The sequence below is a fragment of the Pseudophryne corroboree genome, chromosome 12, assembly GCF_028390025.1.
Source record: "Pseudophryne corroboree isolate aPseCor3 chromosome 12, aPseCor3.hap2, whole genome shotgun sequence".
NCBI classification, from domain to species: Eukaryota; Metazoa; Chordata; class Amphibia; order Anura; family Myobatrachidae; genus Pseudophryne; species Pseudophryne corroboree.
In genome coordinates, this window is record NC_086455.1 from 22,010,646 (window position 1) to 22,029,249 (window position 18,604).

General features: G+C 45.9%; 1 protein-coding gene across 3 annotated transcripts; it reads right to left on the minus strand.

Annotated features, from left to right (window-relative positions):
* Nucleotides 1-2,118: 2,118 nt before the first annotated feature.
* Nucleotides 2,119-17,975, minus strand: LOC134981317 (uncharacterized). 3 transcript variants are annotated; one of them, XM_063948659.1, is made up of 7 exons: nucleotides 17,718-17,975; nucleotides 14,770-14,843; nucleotides 11,092-11,430; nucleotides 8,132-8,434; nucleotides 7,091-7,198; nucleotides 5,834-5,865; nucleotides 2,119-2,467 (listed from the first exon to the last, which is right to left on the minus strand). In XM_063948659.1, exons 3-7 carry the CDS (start codon nucleotides 11,414-11,416, stop codon nucleotides 2,411-2,413), a joined length of 825 nt encoding a protein of 274 aa, XP_063804729.1. In that variant the 5' UTR covers nucleotides 11,417-11,430; nucleotides 14,770-14,843; nucleotides 17,718-17,975; the 3' UTR covers nucleotides 2,119-2,410. The 3 variants fall into 3 exon arrangements, with proteins under 3 accessions (XP_063804729.1, XP_063804730.1, XP_063804731.1); XM_063948660.1 differs by lacking the exon at nucleotides 17,718-17,975 and adding an exon at nucleotides 17,274-17,417; XM_063948661.1 differs by lacking the exon at nucleotides 14,770-14,843.
* Nucleotides 17,976-18,604: the final 629 nt, after the last annotated feature.

The following is an 18,604-nucleotide window of genomic DNA, read 5'->3' on the forward strand; positions in this document are numbered from 1 at the left end:
GGTTAAGTTTAGACTGCAGGTAGAGGGTTTAGGGTTATGCACCCCTGGGGAGGGTTAGGCAGCCCCGGGGAGGGTTAGGTTTAGGCTGCGGGGGAGGGAGGGTTAGACACCACCGGTGAGGGTTAGGCTGCAGGGGAGGGAGGGTTAGGCACCACAACACCGGTGAGGGTTAGGGTTAGGCTGCGGGCGTGGGAGGGTTAGGATTAGGCTGCAGGGAGGCTGGGGCAGGTTAGGTTAGGCTGCAGGGGGGCAGGTTAGGTTAGGCTGCAGGGTAGGGAAGGTAAGGTTTATGCTGTGGGGAGGGGGGTTTAGGGTTAGGCACCCCTGGGGAGGGTTAGGCACCCCTGGGGAGGGTTAGGTTTAGGCTGCAGGGGAGGGAGGGTTAGGTTTAGGCAGTTAGGAGGGGGGTTTAGTGTTAGGAACCACCGGTGAAGGTTAGGGTTAGGCTGCGGGAGGAGGGGGTTGGGATTACGCTGCAGGGAGGCTGGGGCAGGTTAGGTTAGGCTGCAGGGAGGCTGGGGCAGGTTAGGTTTAGGCTGCGGGGTAGGGAAGGTTAAGTTTAGACTGCAGGGAGGGGGGTTTAGGGTTAGGCACCCCTGGGAGGGCTAGGCACCACCGGTGAGGGTTAGGGTTAGGCTGCGGGAGGAGGGGGTTAGGCTTAGGCTGCTGCAACGGTGGGTTAGGGGCAGAGCCGGTCCTAAACAATATGATGCCCTAGGCAAGATTTTGGCTGGTGCCTCCTAGCACCGCCGCTAGTTCTGCATGAGATGCCTGGCATGAGTCAGCTGGCAGCTCTGCCAACGTCGGGTGCCTTTTGTTTATGAAAATGCATCTTATTTGCATTACTGTGTGGCTAGTACACACAAGCAGCTTCTGCTGATTAAAATGATATGCAGCATGCCTATATTGTGTGTGCGACTGTGGCTGTATCTGCATATGAAATGCTACATTACAGTGATTTCCAGGATTACACTGCAACGTAGCATTTTGTATGCAGATACAGCCACAGTCACACACAAAATATAGGCATGCCGCATATCATTTTAATCAGCAGAAGCTGCTGGTGCCCCAAAACATACCAAATGCCCTAGGCAGCTGCCTAGTTTGCCTATGCCTAAGGCCGGCGCTGGTTAGTGGGGCTAGGGATCAGAGTTGGCGTTCTAATTTAGCCTGTGTCAGTATTTTAATCACTGGGATGCTGCTGTCGGTATTTTGATATTCGGCATCCCAACCATCGGAAACCCGATACCGATGTTCTCAATCAATGTTCTCAAACATGTTGCTTCTGTTTGGCTAACCAAAGCCATCTAACCAACCTGGAAGACATGCAGGCAAGAAAAGAAATAACGGAATCTCCCGTAATACAGTATAGTATTTATTACAGACAAAACAGCTGCGTAAAATCACACTCAGATTAGATAAGGTAGGGAGTAGAGTACAAAGGGCCTAGATGATATCTGTAAGGAATTGCGGCTGTGCTATTCCGTGCAATTAAAATACAGCAGGAGGCGTTTGTAGGAGAGAGACGCCTCCTGTTAGCATTGCGAGATCCGAGTGATGTGAGGATGCAACCTTGGATCCCCATCGGTCATGATTGGTGATGTTTCCAGGCAGGGGTCGGCCTGCTTAAGCTGAAGCGTACCAGGCTGCCTGTCAGAGTCAGACACCTGGGTCCAGTAAATCTGCATCGCCGCAGAACCTGGGTCCCTCACACCTTCAGAACTCCCCCATTTTGAAGAACGGTGCCTGGTTCTGCCCTCCAAATGACATGCTGCTGCTGACCCAGGGCTGTGAGCGATATTACAAGGCACTTTCTGATCTAGGGGTAATTCCAAGTTGATCGCAGCAGGAAATTTTTTAGCAGTTGGGCAAAACCATGTGCACTGCAGGGGAGGCAGATATAACATGTGCAGAGAGAGATAGATTTGGGTGTGGTGAGTTCAATCTGCAATCTAAATTGCAGTGTAAAAATAAAGCAGCCAGTATTTACCCTGCACAGAAACAAAATAACCCACCCAAATCTAACTCTCTCTGCACATGTTACATCTGCCCCCCCCCCCCCCTGCTGTGCACATGGTTTTGCCCAACTGCTAAAAAATTTCCTGCTGTGATCAACTTGGAATTACCCCCCATGTGCAGAACGTTGCTTGCGTCTGCGCAGTCCCCACACCAATGGATTTGTATGGAACCATCGGGTTTCTGCAAAATTCTGAATTAGGCCCAAATACAGTACACAGCTTCGTACCAGAATGCAGGAATGAAAGACACCACAGGATCCGGACCCCTGCATACACCAGTGCTAACTTACATATACACACATTTTCTCCCCATGTAAGAATAGGGGTCAGGAACATATCTTGTCTGGACAGATGGCTGCTATACTGGACACATTACTGAGTCCTAGTATGGGCTACTTTCTGCCCCCAGTGAGATAATCCATAGCCAGCTGTGAATATACAATCATGTTCTAAGAAAAAAAAGAAAATAAATATATTTTCATGTCTTATTCCAAAAACATTGTGCATGGGATTACATATTGGCCCTCATTCAGAGTTGATCGCTCGCTAGCTGCTTTTAGCAGCAGTGCAAACGCTAGGCCGCCGCCCTCTGGGAGTGTATCTTAGCTTAGTAGAAGTGCGAACGAAAAGTTAGCAGAATTGCTCGTAAAAATTTTCATGCAGTTTCTGAGCAGCTCGAAACTTACTCCTACCTTGTGATCACTTCAGTCAGTTTAGTTCCTGTTTGGACGTCACAAACACGCCCTGCGTTCGGCCAGCCACTCCCCCGTTTCCCCAGGCACGCCAGCGTTTTTACCTGACTCGCCTGCATTTTTTAACACACTCCCGGAAAATATCCAGTTACCACCCAGAAACACCCACTTCCTGTCAATCACTCACCGATCAGCAGAGCGACTGAAAAGCGTCGCTCGCCCTTGTGTAAAACTGCATAGTTTTGTGTCAAAGTAATTTGCGCGTGCGTACTGCGGCCCATACGCATGCGCAGAAATGACGCTTTTTCACCTAATTGCCACGCTGCGAACAAAAGCAGCTAGCGATCAACTCGGAATGAGGGCCATAGTGATAAGATTCATAATTCATGAACATACAGTATGTCGAAGAGAAATATTTATGTATAACAGTGGTTCCCAGACTCGGTCCTCAAGGACCCCACACTGTTTTCCATGTCACCCAGCTGGTGCACAGGTGTACTCATTACTCACTGACACATTTCCCAGGTCACCCAGCAGGTGCACAGGTGTACTCATTCCTCGCGGACACATTTCCCAGGTCACCCAGCAGGTGCACAGGTGTACTCATTCATCACTGACACATTTCCCAGGTCACCCAGCAGGTGCACAGGTGTACTCATTCCTCACTGACACATTTCCCAGGTCACCCAGCAGGGGTACAGGTGTACTCATTCCTCACTGACACATTTCCCAGGTCACCCAGCAGGTGCACAGGTGTACTCATTACTCACTGACACATTTCCCAGGTCACCCAGCAGGTGCACAGGTGTACTCATTCCTCACTGACACATTTCCCAGGTCACCCAGCAGGTGCACAGATGTACTCATTACTCCCTGACACATTTCCCAGGTCACCCAGCAGGAGCACAGGTGTACTCATTACTCACTGACACATTACCCAGGTGACCTAGCAGGAGCACAGGTGTACTCATTACTCACTGACACATTACCCAGGTGACCTAGCAGGATCACATGTGTATTCATTACTCACTGACACATTTCCCAGGTCACCCAGCAGGTGCACAGGTGTACTCATTACTCACTGACACATTTCCCAGGTCACCCAGCAGGTGCACAGGTGTACTCATTACTCCCTGACACATTTCCCAGGTCACCCAGCAGGAGCACAGGTGTACTCATTACTCACTGACACATTTCCCAGGTCACCCAGCAGGTGCACAGGTGTACTCATTACTCCCTAACACATTTCCCAGGTCACCCAGCAGGAGCACAGGTGTACTCATTACTCCCTGACACATTTCCCAGGTCACCCAGCAGGTGCACAGGTGTACTCATTACTCACTGACACATTACCCAGGTGACCTAGCAGGAGCACATGTGTATTCATTACTCACTGACACATTTCCCAGGTCACCCAGCAGGAGCACAGGTGTACTCATTACTCACTGACACAAAGATCCACAGATGGTGGCGCTAATTATTTCACTTGTGATTCTGTGAGGAGACCTGGAAAATGTGAACTGTTGTTAGTTAATAATAGATTGTTTTACTATAAACTCTGTCAGGTGATTCTATGTGTCATTGTACTACAGTATCCTTGGCACCTTTCTGGATACATTTACTAAACAGTGTTTTAGCTAGTGTTTTTAGCGCCACCAGTCATCTAGTAAATTGCTGCAGCTGCATCTGAGGCCTCTGATAATTTTGAAAGGAGCAGAGAGTTTACCACATTTACACCAGCGACCAGGGAAATATATGGATAACCCAATACTCGAGTAGAAATGGTATTGAGTGTACTAATGACTCTGCAGTAACCTTCCAGGACTCTATACTGCTGTGAAAAGGGGCCATTTTTGGACTATGGTGGTCATTCAGAGTTGTTCGCTAGCTGTTTTCGGTCGCTGCGCAGCGATCAGGCCAAAAAACTGCAATTCTGCGCATGCGTATGCGGCGCAATGCGCACGTGCGACGTACTTTCACAACAGCTGATGCAGTTTCACACAAGGTCTAGCGACGCTTTTCAAACGCACTGCTGGCCGCAGAGTGATTGACAGGAAGTGGGTGTTTCTGGGAGGTAACTGACCATTTTCGGGGAGTGTGTGGAAAAACGCAGGCGTGTCAGATACAAACGCAGGCGTGCCTGGGGAAACGCAGGCGTAGCTGGCCGAACCCAGGGTTTGTTTGTGACATCAAAACAGGAACTAAACAGTCTGAAGTGATCGCAAGCTAGGAGTAGGTCTCGAGCTGCTCAGAAACTGCACAATCTTTTTTTGTAGCAGCGCTGCGATCCTTTCGTTCGCACTTCTGCTAAGCTAAAATACACTCCCAGAGGACGGCGGCATAGCGTTTGCACGGCTGCTAAAAGCAGCTAGCGAACGAACAACTCGGAATGAGGGCCTATGTGTGGTCCAGTATATTTGCCCTCAGTGCATACTGACTGAGTGGGCAGGGGTGTAAGTTCATTCCAGGAGCCTGGAGGCAAATATGATGTTTGTGCCCCCTTCCGCCTTCCTGCTTGCATTCAATTAACACCCAAATCCCAGCAGCACTTAGACATACACTCATTCACCATACCTCTAGGAGCTGCGCTGGCTGGGAGCTACTCTTCTAGTACAAAAGCATCGCCGCCGTGCGATGCTTTTGTACTAGTGCGACGTGGCAGGGATTGAAATGCGGGGCGGGCTAGCCCTGTGCTGGGCGTCCCCCCGCATGTCTGTGAAGCTGATCGTAGATGTACTAAATTTAGCACATCTATGATCAGGTCTGAATTAGGCTCTTTGTTCTTGCAAATGTCCATGATTGTCAGTGCTGACGCAGTGAACTGTGCAATTCCTCTTATGTCTGTATATTAAATGCAATTCATATCTGTCCTTGCATCTATCCTTGCTCTCTGGGTTTTATATTTGAACATTTTTTGACAAAAACATTTAAATAGCCAAAATGTAGCATCATGAAGGTCAGTAACCAGGATGTGACCGGGGTTGTGGTGGGTTCACCGTCCTAGCCAGAGTAGTGTGCCAAAGGCTTCAATAACCCTGCTAAGTACAGTATCAAAATGCTCATGAATAATTGACAAGTATATTTAGTTTTCTGATTTGCATGTATTCATAAATATATATTTACCTCCTTATCCTTGGAGTCTTGAGTTTTATTATCTGAAAAATAAAAGCATAAATACCGTATACGTGAATTTCCAAATTTTTTTTTACAGTTTTTGATTTTAATTAAAAATCAGTATACTGTTGCTCAGGGGCCAATTATGGGGGTCATTCTGACCCATTCACTTGCTGCTGTTTGTCGCAGCTGAGCGAACGATTCTCTACTGCGCATGCGCCGGTGTCGTAGTGCGTGCCAGATGGCCGAAGGCCGCAGCAGGGCTGCGACCGCCTCTGCATGATTGACAGACAGAGGCGGTTGCTGGGTGGGAGGGGGCGGAACGGCGGCGTTTGGCCGCCGTTTCGTGGGAGCGGTACGGCCAACGCAGGCGTGGCGGGACTGAATGGGGAACGGGCCGCAGCGGCTGCGTGACGTCACAGCCAGCACACTAAAGCTGCACTGGTCTTTGCACTTCTGCGGAGGGGGGGGGGCGGCACTGACATGCGGGGCGGGATAGCCCTGTGCTGGGCGTACGCCCACATGTCAGTGTGAATGATCGTAGCTGTGCTAAATTTAGCACAGCTACAATGAACTCGGAATGACCCCCTAAGAAAGGAGGGGGCCCGTTTGCAGGCTCCTTGAGGGCCCCCTCCTCCCTGTCAGTGGTCAGAGCACTATAGACTCTGGCTTTGTTCAATACAACCTCTACGTATGGATTTTTCTGCCAGGTACGTTTGCCGCACAACACCCACTCCCGCTGTAGCAGTACAGTTACATATAAACTATAAAATCAGAAATGACTGAATTACTGTAAGAACCACTAGAGGGAGCTCTACTGCAATTCTGCCATTCTTGATCAAGACCCATATGGTCTTTCCATTAACCCAGGCCTGGTGTATGAACTGTTGCACATGGGACAACTCTATAACACAACTAAAAAAATTTAATACGGTTCTGCTTAAAAGGTTTCAACAAGTTATGGGGTAGAAATCAAGGTGACAAAGTTTGCGCTGCCCATATGTTTCAGATACATAAATCGGACTCTACATATACAGATGTAGCCATGCTCATCGTGGCTACATCTGCGGTGGACGGGCACTCTTAGCAGGCCTACCCACGTCGAGCTGCATATTTAGCCGTCCCATTCATTGCGAATGAAGCGCATGCGCGCCTTGGACGTGCATGCAGTCGTGCCTAATAAGACGCGACTTTGCCAAGATGTAACCACGATGAGCTTGGCTATATCTGTATGTGGGGATATCTGGCCTTCACTGTTTGTGTTACCTGTTTGCCTGAATGTCCAGATGAGATTAGCAGACAGAGCCAGCAGCAGTAATAGCCCCCCGGTCAGGGCAGGTAGCAGGTAGCTCTGGCACTTAGTGGTAAAGTCACCTATGAGATGATCACAGTACATTATTGTGCAGATTCAACTATGATTGCCTTCCTCTTGCCCCAGTGTTCTACCAAAATTAACTCCAGAGCCCCAAAACTATTATTACTTATTTAGGGAGGTAGTATAAATGTATCACTATACATTATGTTACTAGTTTTACCTACTTTAGAGGTGGAGCATTGGATGTCTAGTGGATTAACAAGAATCAATTGGTATTACTATGTTAGCGTTCATGATAACATTTCTATTAGGTGCAAGTATTTTATTTGTGTATTATGCGTTGTGTTCCTGTTAATAGTCTAACCCTAGTGGTGCTATGAAATATCTGCTGAGGTTTTATAAGACTGTTAGAATCCAAAAGTAGCACAGTTCTGTAGCTCCTGGTGAGGTTAGCTCTAGTGGCTTTAATCAGTCTCCTGGCAACCAGTCCGGTGTGCAGACTAGAAATTATCATGCTGGGCTGTGCCCTGACTTTTGATTGCTACAGCTGAGTTCAGAGCCTTGCTTGGTTTCTGAACTTGAAATGACTGGCTGTTTAGCTTTTTTAAGGATTTCCCTCTGACACTCCTTTGTGTGTTGTAATCAGTCTGATTTTGTCTGTCCTGTTATCTATCAGCATTTATCTACAGTATGGTGAAGTTGTCTATGCTATGCAGAAAGTCTTTTGCCTGTCAGCATTTCTTCACTGTGCAATCTACCGGGTGATTATTGGTGCTTTAAATCTATGCAATAAACATCTGGAATTGTGCAACTTCTTGCAACTCACAGGCTTATACTGTACAAAGTGAAAAGTAAATAATATGATGGAATTTTTGTTTTACAATAGAGTTGGTATTCTGCTCCAAGGAGCCGATAGTCTAAATGGTTTTTATTCCAATTTTTAAATCAAAATTAAACAGTGTAAAAATGTGCCCCCTCCCATGATGCTTTACCTCTCTCTGGCATTTCCCAGTGGACGCTTACAGCAGAGGAATTAAACCAAACATCACAGGTGATGGGCTCCCCGTGGTCCCAGGTGTCTCTGGTAAGTGAGATGAGGCTCAGGAAAGTCCAGGTCCCACCTGGCTCCTCTATGGAGATCATCCTGCCCCTATGATGTGCCCCAGAGATCTTCCAGGTTACACGGACTGTGTGACGAGCCCCATGCACCACACAGGCCAGTAGGACAGTGGTGTTAGGAAGAGGAGGCGGGGCAGGAGCAAGGAGATGGACTGAGCCCCTGGGTGTAGAGCTGTCTGAGAAGATGAGATATTTTCAATATAAAGTATGCAGCACTAATGAGGTTATACAGGCAAAATAACAATATGCTCATTCATGTACACACTTTGCAGATATCAACTGTGTTCTCCAACAATGAAATCTGAATGGATTGCAGATACTTGGGAGGAACTAAATCTTCTTGTATATATTCTTTGAAACCTAATGTCTAACAAGGCCAGTGGACGTGCCCTGGGCTCGTTTGTTACCACGACTAGCATGTACATCTCACATAATGCAGAAGTGCACCTCCCAGATACAACGTTCTATGTACCAAACAGTCCCAAACATTGCCAAGAAGTTGGAGGAGGGGTAATCTGTACCTGGGCACACGCTTGTTGGAATGGCCCAGCAGGGGCCCAGCAGCATATTCCTCTACCCTCTACGGCACAGTAGTAATGGCATATCGGTGTGCTGGGTTGCGGGGAGTCCAAAGAGGCTGCTGCTACTGAGCATTATGTGCCGGAGGAGTGATTGCACTAATTGCTCCCCCTGGATGAGCAGAGTGTGGTGCTCCCCTGTGCAGAATGCAGCGCTGAATTGTTTTTTCCACATGTTTTTGTCAGGGGTGTGGCCATGCCTCACAGATTTAGCCACGCCCCTCAGTACCTGGACCTGTCCCCACTCTCGATGGCCCTGGTCACACACTTCCAGCCAATTTCTGACACAAAGGAGCATAAGTTCAAAAATTAATAGACCTTAAACACCCCCCACCCCCTTTCACATTGCCAGTCAATGAGGAGACAGGTGTCTTTAATCACCATTCAACCCACAGTAATTGGACAATCACTAAACATATTCAGTATTGTAGGTGCTACTAAATGTGTTTGTGGAGCTAATAATGCCAGAAATCCACAAGGGTGGCTCCCAAGCCATATTTATACACCTTGCATCTTATAAGCTGTGTAGTAGTATTACCAACGTTGGTGATCCCATTATCTATTTCACTGTCCTTGATTTCATATTACTATACTGGAGACAGGAATGTAAGCTGTTTCTTTATTGCACTTAGGGGGTAATTCTGAGTTGATCGCAGCAGGAAATTTTTTAGCAGTTGGGCAAAACCATGTGCACTGCAGGGGGGCAGATATAACATTTGCAGAGAGAGAGAGATTTGGTGGGTTATTTTGTTTCTGTGCAGGGTAAATACTGGCTGCTTTATTTTTACACTGCAATTTAGATTGCAGATTAAACTCCCCACACCCAAATCTCTCTCTCTCTGCACATGTTATATCTGCCTCCCCTGCAGTGCACACAGTTTTTCCCAACTGCTAAAAAATGTCCTGCTGCGATCAACTTGGAATTACCCCCTTAGTTCTCAGGTACACATACAGGGATAAGGTTCCCAATTATACCCCTTTTCCACCTAAAACCCAGGTCCGACTTGGGTCACTGAACATGGTTTTAAGTGGTGTCAGAACAGCTTGAAAGACCATTCACAAATGACAGGCTGGATCCGGGTCAGTGGTGGGTCTTTTCTTTGTCGGCATTTGGAGATGACATCATCTCCAAGCGCCGGTTATCCAGCTCTTCAAAGGCTTTTATTGAGACCTGGGTCGAATGACACTGGTCATCCGTTTTTCATTGCACCGTTACCCAGGTCCTTCCAAGGTCCAACCTTAGTAGTTGCCCAGGTCGAATTCCCGGATCACTGGACCCGGGTCATTTTCAAAAACCCTTTTACACTAAGCCACGACCCGGGAAAACCCGGAAATAATGTGGGTTATTGCAGCAGTGAAAAATGGGTTTAAGTGACATGTATAGAAGGCTAGGAGAAGGTATAAGGTTTTCAGCTGTTAAAGTCACAGGAACAATAATATACAGTAGAGAGCTGAGCAGAGGGAGTCGGGGCTGTGTCACAGATGCCACCATTTTTTTTTATCTGTGGTAGTGAATGTGCAAAATACACTAATCCTCTTTTCATATCAAGCCTCTGACCTGGTATATTGCCAGGGGCAACCCAGGTCCTGGTTTGGTGTGAAACGGTACACCTGGGTTGTGTGTCCTGAGTCTTCGTCTGGTTGCAACCCCGGGACCGACCTAAGACGCAATGTGTAAGGCGAGACCTGAGTTATCAGACTTGGGTTTACTTTTTAAAGCTTCTGATTGGCTGTTTATCTCAAGGCCCGCCTCCAGGGAGGGACATGCAGGGCAGACATGGGTGCAGTGTGACAGGGGTCTGAGCAGCTGTGGCACGGAAACCATGTTCAACAACCCAGGTTGGACCCATGATTATGGTGTGAATGGGGCATGACTGACACCTGCTCTATCACAGTGCATTGCTAGGGCCTGGATCTCACTCACCTGCCTAGACTTCTGCCAGTGCTGAGATGCCCTCTTCACCTGGGACCTCCATCTTGCCAGAGGCTCCAAGACCCATTCAGAGCTGAGATACTGGAGATATGGAAAAGCCTGTAGGATATGGGCATCGTTTGAAAGTTGGGGAACTCTCCCAAAAGAGATGTCTGTGTGTAAGTTGGGTTTGCTATGCAACGGGGATGACTTAGATGTCCCAGCTCAGTGTGTGTATCAGGTTCCAGGGGCATAAAGCTGCACCACCTAAGGATTCCTAATCACGAGTTACGCTTATGGATCATCTAATACATGAATATGAATGTACTGAACAATATCTTACCTGCAGCAATTAGAGTTGTCCCATTGCCAATTTTTAGTAAAAAATCAGTATAAAGAAAGGTACAGTAATAAACTGCAGAGTCAGTAGTATCTGTATTGCGTATCTCCAGTTCCGCCTTGAATTTATCATTCTTACAGGTATATTTGTGTGCACCATTACGATGTGGACAAGATGTAACACGTAGAGGAGCGTCTCCTGACCGCCAGCTCTTTCTGTACCAGGAGATTTTATCTGCATCTTCTAGCGTTTCATTAGCCGCACAGCTGATCACTGCGGTGTCATTTATACCCACAGACACGGTGCCCTGAGGCTGGTACAGAACCATCTGAGCGACAATCACTGCAAAAGAAACGTTCAGCCGTCAGTATGAAATATGTGAATTACTGCCGGTCAGTTGTGTGTGGCCTTAATACACTATGGTGGTCATTCCGAGTTGTTCGCTCGCTAGCTGTTTTTAGCAGCCGTGCAAACGCTATGCCGCCTCCCACTGGGAGTGTATTTTAGCTTAGCAGAAGTGCGAACGAAAGGATCGCAGAGCGGCGGCAATTTTTTTTGGTGTGCAGTTTTACAGTAGCTCAACACCTACTCAGCGCTTGCGATGACTTCAGACTGTTCAGTTCCTGTTTTGACGTCACACACCCGCCCCGCGTTCGCCCAGCCACGCCTGCGTTTTTCCTGGCACGCCTGCGTTTTTTCGAACACTCCCTGAAAACGGTCAGTTGACACCCAGAAACGCCCACTTCATGTCAATCACTCTGCGGCCAGCAGTGCGACTGAAAAGTTTTGCTAGACAATGTGTGAAACTACATCAGTCGTTATAATAGTACTTTGCGCTTGGGCATTGCGCCGCACACGCATGCGCAGAAGTGCAGTTTTTTTGCCTCATCGCTGCACAGTGAACGAATGCAGCTGGTGATCAACTCGGAATGACCACCTATAAACATAAAGTATGTTCCTCAATGCAGAGAGAAACAGCTGACACGCGCAGTATCACGAGGTAACAAGTATGATGGTAGATTAAGGTCAGCAGGAAGTTGTAGACTGCACAGTCCATATAATTAGATCAACAAATACTGCAATATATAACACAGGTTTACTTGGGTACGAAATCCTGGCAGTCAGTATCCCGACAGCCAGGATGCCGACAGTGGGATCCCGATAAGTATTTAAACCCTACCCCCTAACCCACCTCCCCAACAGCCTAATCTGAACCAACGCCTCCCGCTGCCTAACTCTAACCACCCCCCTGCAACCTAACCCTAACTGACACCCCCTTCAGCCTAACTGTAACCACGCCCCCCTGCAGTCTTACCGTAACCTTCCCCGCAGCTTTACCCTAACTCCCCCCCCCCCCCCACACACACACACACACACACCACATGATTCTGCGTTGTGGGTACTCTGACTGTCGGGATCCTGACCGCAATCCTGTAGCGGATCTTGCCACGGGCAAGCAGGACTTTTGCCCGGGGCGCCGCCTTTCGGAGGGCGCCGCACCAGGGCAAGATCCGCTGCTGCTGTGCCCCCCGCTGCCTGCTGCCCCCCACTGCCGCTGGCCGCTGTGAAGGGAAATTAGACACTACGCGTCTAGTTTCACTTCGTGGTGAGGTCCTTTACTGTGCGGTGTGCGATGACATCATCGCGCACCGCACATCATTTCAGAGCGCTACAGTAGTCTGTAGAGGGGGCATAAATGACCATGCCCCCTGTATGAAGCCACGTCCCCTATTGCCGCCCGGAACCGGCCCTGCCGCAACCCATACATTTTACTGGGAGCTTGGAAGAGCTAAAAGTGCCCACATCACAGATGTAACTTTGGGGTTCAGATATAGCTCCTTCCACTGGGGAGGATGGGGCAGAAAGGAGCCCCACTTTCCTCTCATATGCAGAGACAGGATCTAGCCTGTGTAATGAGATCTATAAATGAGATTTAGGATGTTCCGTACCCTTTACCTGCCAGTAAGATGCAGTTGAATCCCACAGAATGCTTTTTTTTACAGTTCCTCAGAGGTGTTAGAGAGTAGGATATGGCCAATACTTTATTAATGCCAAATCTCTCAAAATGTTCGGGAGACTACTTCATTTTGAGGAGTCCCCCTAGTGTCCTGGAAGAGCAAGCCAACCTCCTTCACCCCACCCACTTCACCATTGAAGTGGGCAGGGCTGGAACTTGATGATGCGATATGCGGCTAATTGTACCAACATGGCGATGCCGCCTGCTTCCATATGCCATGCTTTGAACAGCATTCAGTGCCATGACCCCTGCACCAACACTGGGCACCTGATACATAACAGCATGACCTTCTGCACAAAAATATCAATGTAATAAGCCGCAAGTTCTCAAACTCGGCCCACAGGACCCCAAACAGTCCATGTTTTCCAGGTCTCCTCACAGAATTGCAAGTGAAATTATTTGCTCCACCTGTGGATCTTTTAACATGTATCAGTGAGTAATGACTACACCTGTGCACCTGCTGGGTGACCTGGGAAACGTGAACTGTGTGGGGTCCTGAGAACCGAGTTTGGGAACCACCGTAAAAACAGATAATTTTTTTAAATAAAAAATGTGCCACACATAAAAAGCACAGCCTTGATGTTGATTTACTCTCATGACTTATGTATTGCATACATGAGGCTGTTGCACACAGTATTTTAGAAAACAAAATAAGAAGACTTGTAATTAATTAAGGGAATGTTTGGCTGAATTTTAAGCAACATGTTTCCTTTTATTAATGAGTTTTCCAATTTAATCCTGTAAACCCACAAATGGTTGCACTAAGTGTCCGCATGAGGACACTTTCAAAAAGTGGAGAATGGACATGACCCTGTGTGAATGGCTGACAAACAAAGTACATCAACATGATCCATACTGGCCTACCTGACCCTCTCCATGAGGGAGAAAATGCTCTGTTCCTGATCTTTCCTGGTAATCTACGATTGCCATCACCTGTGGTGAGCTAGGTAATTGATAAGAAAGGTGTTTCACCACAGGTGACGGCAATCATACATTACCAGGAGAGTCCAGGAACAGAGCATTGTCTCCCTCATGGAGAGGGTCAGGTAGGCAAGTATGACATGATGGCACCATTACAAATGACTCTATTGGAGTAATACAGTCTTGATGGTTAGAAATACAATAGGCAGTGATTGTTTCCCAGCTCCAGAATCATGAATAATTTAACATACAGTAATTGATTACTTTAGCATACCCCTAACCATTCTGATTTTGGCTCTGGCATTCACCAAGCTGAGGGGTCTCACACCCAGGCTCCCGCTGCATATACCTGACTTATTATATAAATCCTATGTATACAAGGAGTTCATGTATTCCTCAGATCAGTAAGTAGTTGCCGGCAATGGAAGTTTAAACTGGAAATGTTTCAGATTACACCTGTGAAATCTGCCGTTTTCCTAGGTTTACCACAATACATACGGATCACCAAATATATTTAAAAGCTACAGCTGTGACTGAAATCAGGATAATTTTTCTCAGCAATTTAACGCCATAGAGACGCTTACAGCACTGATACGGGACGCGGTCAGCAGCCGCATTCATCAAACACAACGGCCATCGTTTACCAGACGCACCACGGGACCCCAATGTATACAGCCGGATCATTCCGATAAAGAAGACCCCACACATGTGATAAGTCTGTGAACACTATCTACAGTAATTACCGTGTTTTCCAGTTCCTCATTTTTCATTCATTCATTTACCACTTTTAGTGCCAAAATTGTTAATTCAGTCATATCTAAGTGCAAAAAGAAGATTTATATTATTTTCAATTTCATCCTGGAACCTTTAGTCTGTCGTCAAAATTTGATGATCTACAGTTTATCAAATTATTTTGACGTCTTGACAGTATTCTGCCGCATATTTATAATTGATTTTCCCGGACAATCTGCTAATTCAGGGGCAGATGTGTTAACCTGGAGAAGGCATAAGAAATTGATAAACCAGTGATATGTGCAAGGTGATAAAGGCACCAGCCAATCAGATCCTAACTGTTAATTTACATATTGGAACTGATTGGCTGGTGCCTTTATCACTGTGCACATATCACTGGTTTATAACTTCCTTATGCCTTCTCCAGGTTAATACATCTGCCCCACAGTATGTTACCAGCAGCATTTGGGGAGTTATTATTCTTAGTGTTATTATTATTACTTACATTTTGATATTATATTATTATTTTTAGAAATTATCTAAAAATAAAATGGATACTATAAAAGGGGTAAATTTACCAAAAGTGACTGTCAGATTCTGTCTATCATTTTCTAGGATGCAATAGAGAAATAATAGACAGAATCTGATTGGTTGCTATAGGCAACATCACAACTTCTCATTTTTAGAACCTTTAATAAATTTAACACAAAGATTCTTCACTTTGAGACAGAAACTATGATCCCTCTGTCACCCTCAGGATATTTAGGGGTTTATTTATGAAAGTATATTTGCAGGACACCCACAAATATTATAGATCACCAGGATGCAAGAAGGAGGGACCTCAGCAGGTATCTCTGATCCAGTATCTGCCGCAGTCCCTCCATTTCCAAGAGCAGCCCCAATAGGTTTGGCAGCTGTTATACTGCCAGATTTAACAAGCTGACATTAGCCTATAGTAGCATATATGGTATAGGTTAGCTTTTGCTGATTTTTTCAGGAGAGGGATCTCCCTCTGCAGTGCTGCCTGGTGGCACATGTGCCAATAACATACCTATGGTGAAATGTGAGATGTGCAACTAAAATGTTATCAAATTCTTTTCTATACTTGAATGGAATTAAAATCTTTTTAAGAAAATTAAGAAAAAAAAAACCTTGCAAAAGATTAACACTTACATTTTTTTCTAAGTGTACAACGCACCAGGTATCGGTGTGGAATCGAAGAACTGACTAATTCACATATTCACACTCTAGTGTTATGTCCAAATGTTGCTCTTTAACTACTGTATTTTTAACAGTGCTGTGCGTGTGTTTTTTTATGTTGTAGCGTACTCTGGAGGTCATTCCGAGTTGATCGCTCGCAAGGCGATTTTAGCAGAGTTGCTCACGCTAAGCCGCCGCCTACTGGGAGTGAATCTTAGCTTCTTAAAATTGCGAACGACGTATTCGCAATATTGCGATTACACACTTCTTAGCAGTTTCTGAGTAGCTTCAGACTTACTCAGCATCTGCGATCAGTTCAGTGCTTGTCGTTCCTGGTTTGACGTCACAAACACACCCAGCGTTCGCCCAGACACTCCCCCGTTTCTCCAGCCACTCCCGCGTTTTTTTTCCGGAAACGGTAGCGTTTTTTCCCACACGCCCATAAAATGGCCAGTTTCCGCCCAGTAACACCCATTTCCTGTCAATCACATTACGATCACCAGAACAATGAAAAAGCCGTGAGTAAAATACCTAACTGCATAGCAAATTTACTTGGTGCAGTCGCAGTGCGGACATTGCGCATGCGCACTAAGCGGAAAATCGCTGCGATGCGATGAAATTTACCGAGCTAACAAACTCGGAATGAGGGCCTCTGTTACAGGAGATATCTGATAAGAAATGGAAGCAGGTATTAAGGGGGGGGGGTATTTATTTACTCTCGGAGAGAGATAAAATTGTGAGAGGTAAAGTACTAGCCAATCAGCTTCTGCCTTGCATGTTACGGGCTGTCTCGGACCCAGCTAAACACAACACACAGTGGGGATTACGGAGCAGGGACCCTTTCCAAATTCCTTTTATTAGGAATGAATTTTATAAGTTTGATATTACATTGGAAATCCCTTTTAACTATGAAACAACTCTTTTTGAGATAATTTGATTATTTCTTTTTTTATAAATGACTTCCGTGTTGTAAAACTGCGTTTACAGTAATTAGTGTTTTATACTTTCATTAATTATCTTTATAAATTAAGACATAGGCAATATTTTCAGAATCTTGCTGGAATGTAGATTGTACAATTATATAGCTCTTAATACTGACATGATAATGTGCTGTAATAGGAGTCAACAGTAGTATAACTGATACAACATTTTAAAACACACATATATAGCTGGCAGCTACATACTGTATAGTCAGGCTCAGCATCATGTGTCTAGTGTAGTGTAGATACAGTTGTGTGTGGTCATTAGCTGGTGTAATCACTGTGAGCCTGAGGAGACAGGTGTAACACTGGCTGATAGAGAAATAGCTTCTTACCGTCAGAAAGCAGGAGTAAGAGGAGCGGATTCATGTCTGGTTACCAGTACAGATGGTCTCTATATGCTACTGTACTGCACAGTCTAAGGAGCACTTCAGGTTTAGCACGTCTATCCGAGAAACAGGGGCTGTCACCCCGCCCTCTCTGACATGTAACACACAGAGATAATTGTAGAGGCTCACTAAGGACTATGTAATACACAGTTGTTCAGAATTTATCTAGAAATGTAGTTATGCTAAATTATAAAGATGCTAATTCTCATCTTATAATATGGTCACAGCATCTTTTATCATACTGCAGCAGTAAGCTTTAGAAATCATTGGTCTACGCACACACATATATATGTATGTATACACACACATATATATATATATATATATATATATATAGGTGTACCGTATAAGAGAAGCGCAGTTCGGTTTTCCTGAAATACAAACACTTACGAGTGGAAACGAGTCCCAGTTCACTTTGGGGTTCCAGTTGGAATCGAGTACCGGCGCAGGTGGTCTGTTGTCAGTTCGAAATTGGGATTTAAAAACCAAACTCGGTTTGTGAATTGCTTGTAAACAGGTCCAAATGACAGCCAAAACTGATTTTATATATATATACACACACACTGTGCACAGGCTTGTCATAATATCCCTTTAAATCTGGGACACCTGATTACACAGGTTCCGTGGTTGGCTGACTTCAAGCCTGCATTTTCCCCTGGTTTTAACTTTTAATCAGCCACAGAACCTATGGCATACTTGCCTACCTGACCCTCTCCATGAGGGAGAAAATGCTCTGTTCCTGGACTTTCCTGGTAATGTATGATTGCCATCACCTGTGGTGAAACACCTTTCTTATCAATTAACTAGCTCACCACAGGTGATGGCAATCATACATTACCAGGAGAGGGTCAGGTAGGCAAGTATGACCTGGGTGCATCATACATGCAATATACTGTATATAGTCTTACCATGCTTTCCCTTTAAACTGGGACACTCATTGAATACACAGGGTCTGTGGCTGATTAAAACCAGGTGAAATACAGCCATGTTTGAACTTGAAGTCAGCCAGCCACAGACCTGTGTAATTCATGAGCGTGCCGGTGTAAAGGGACAGTATAGTAAGCCTACAGTAAGTATATATAATAGTTTTTATATAGCATACTGACCTACTTTTGAAAAACATTTCAGGGAGATTGTGAAAGTAACACCTATCAGCGCGGACGTGTACTATACATCTGAGAGGCGTGTCATGAAAATGACTTACATACAAATGATAATGAGCCCCAAAGTTAGTAAGATCTACTTGTTGAAGTAAAGACACTGATATTTAGCAGGAT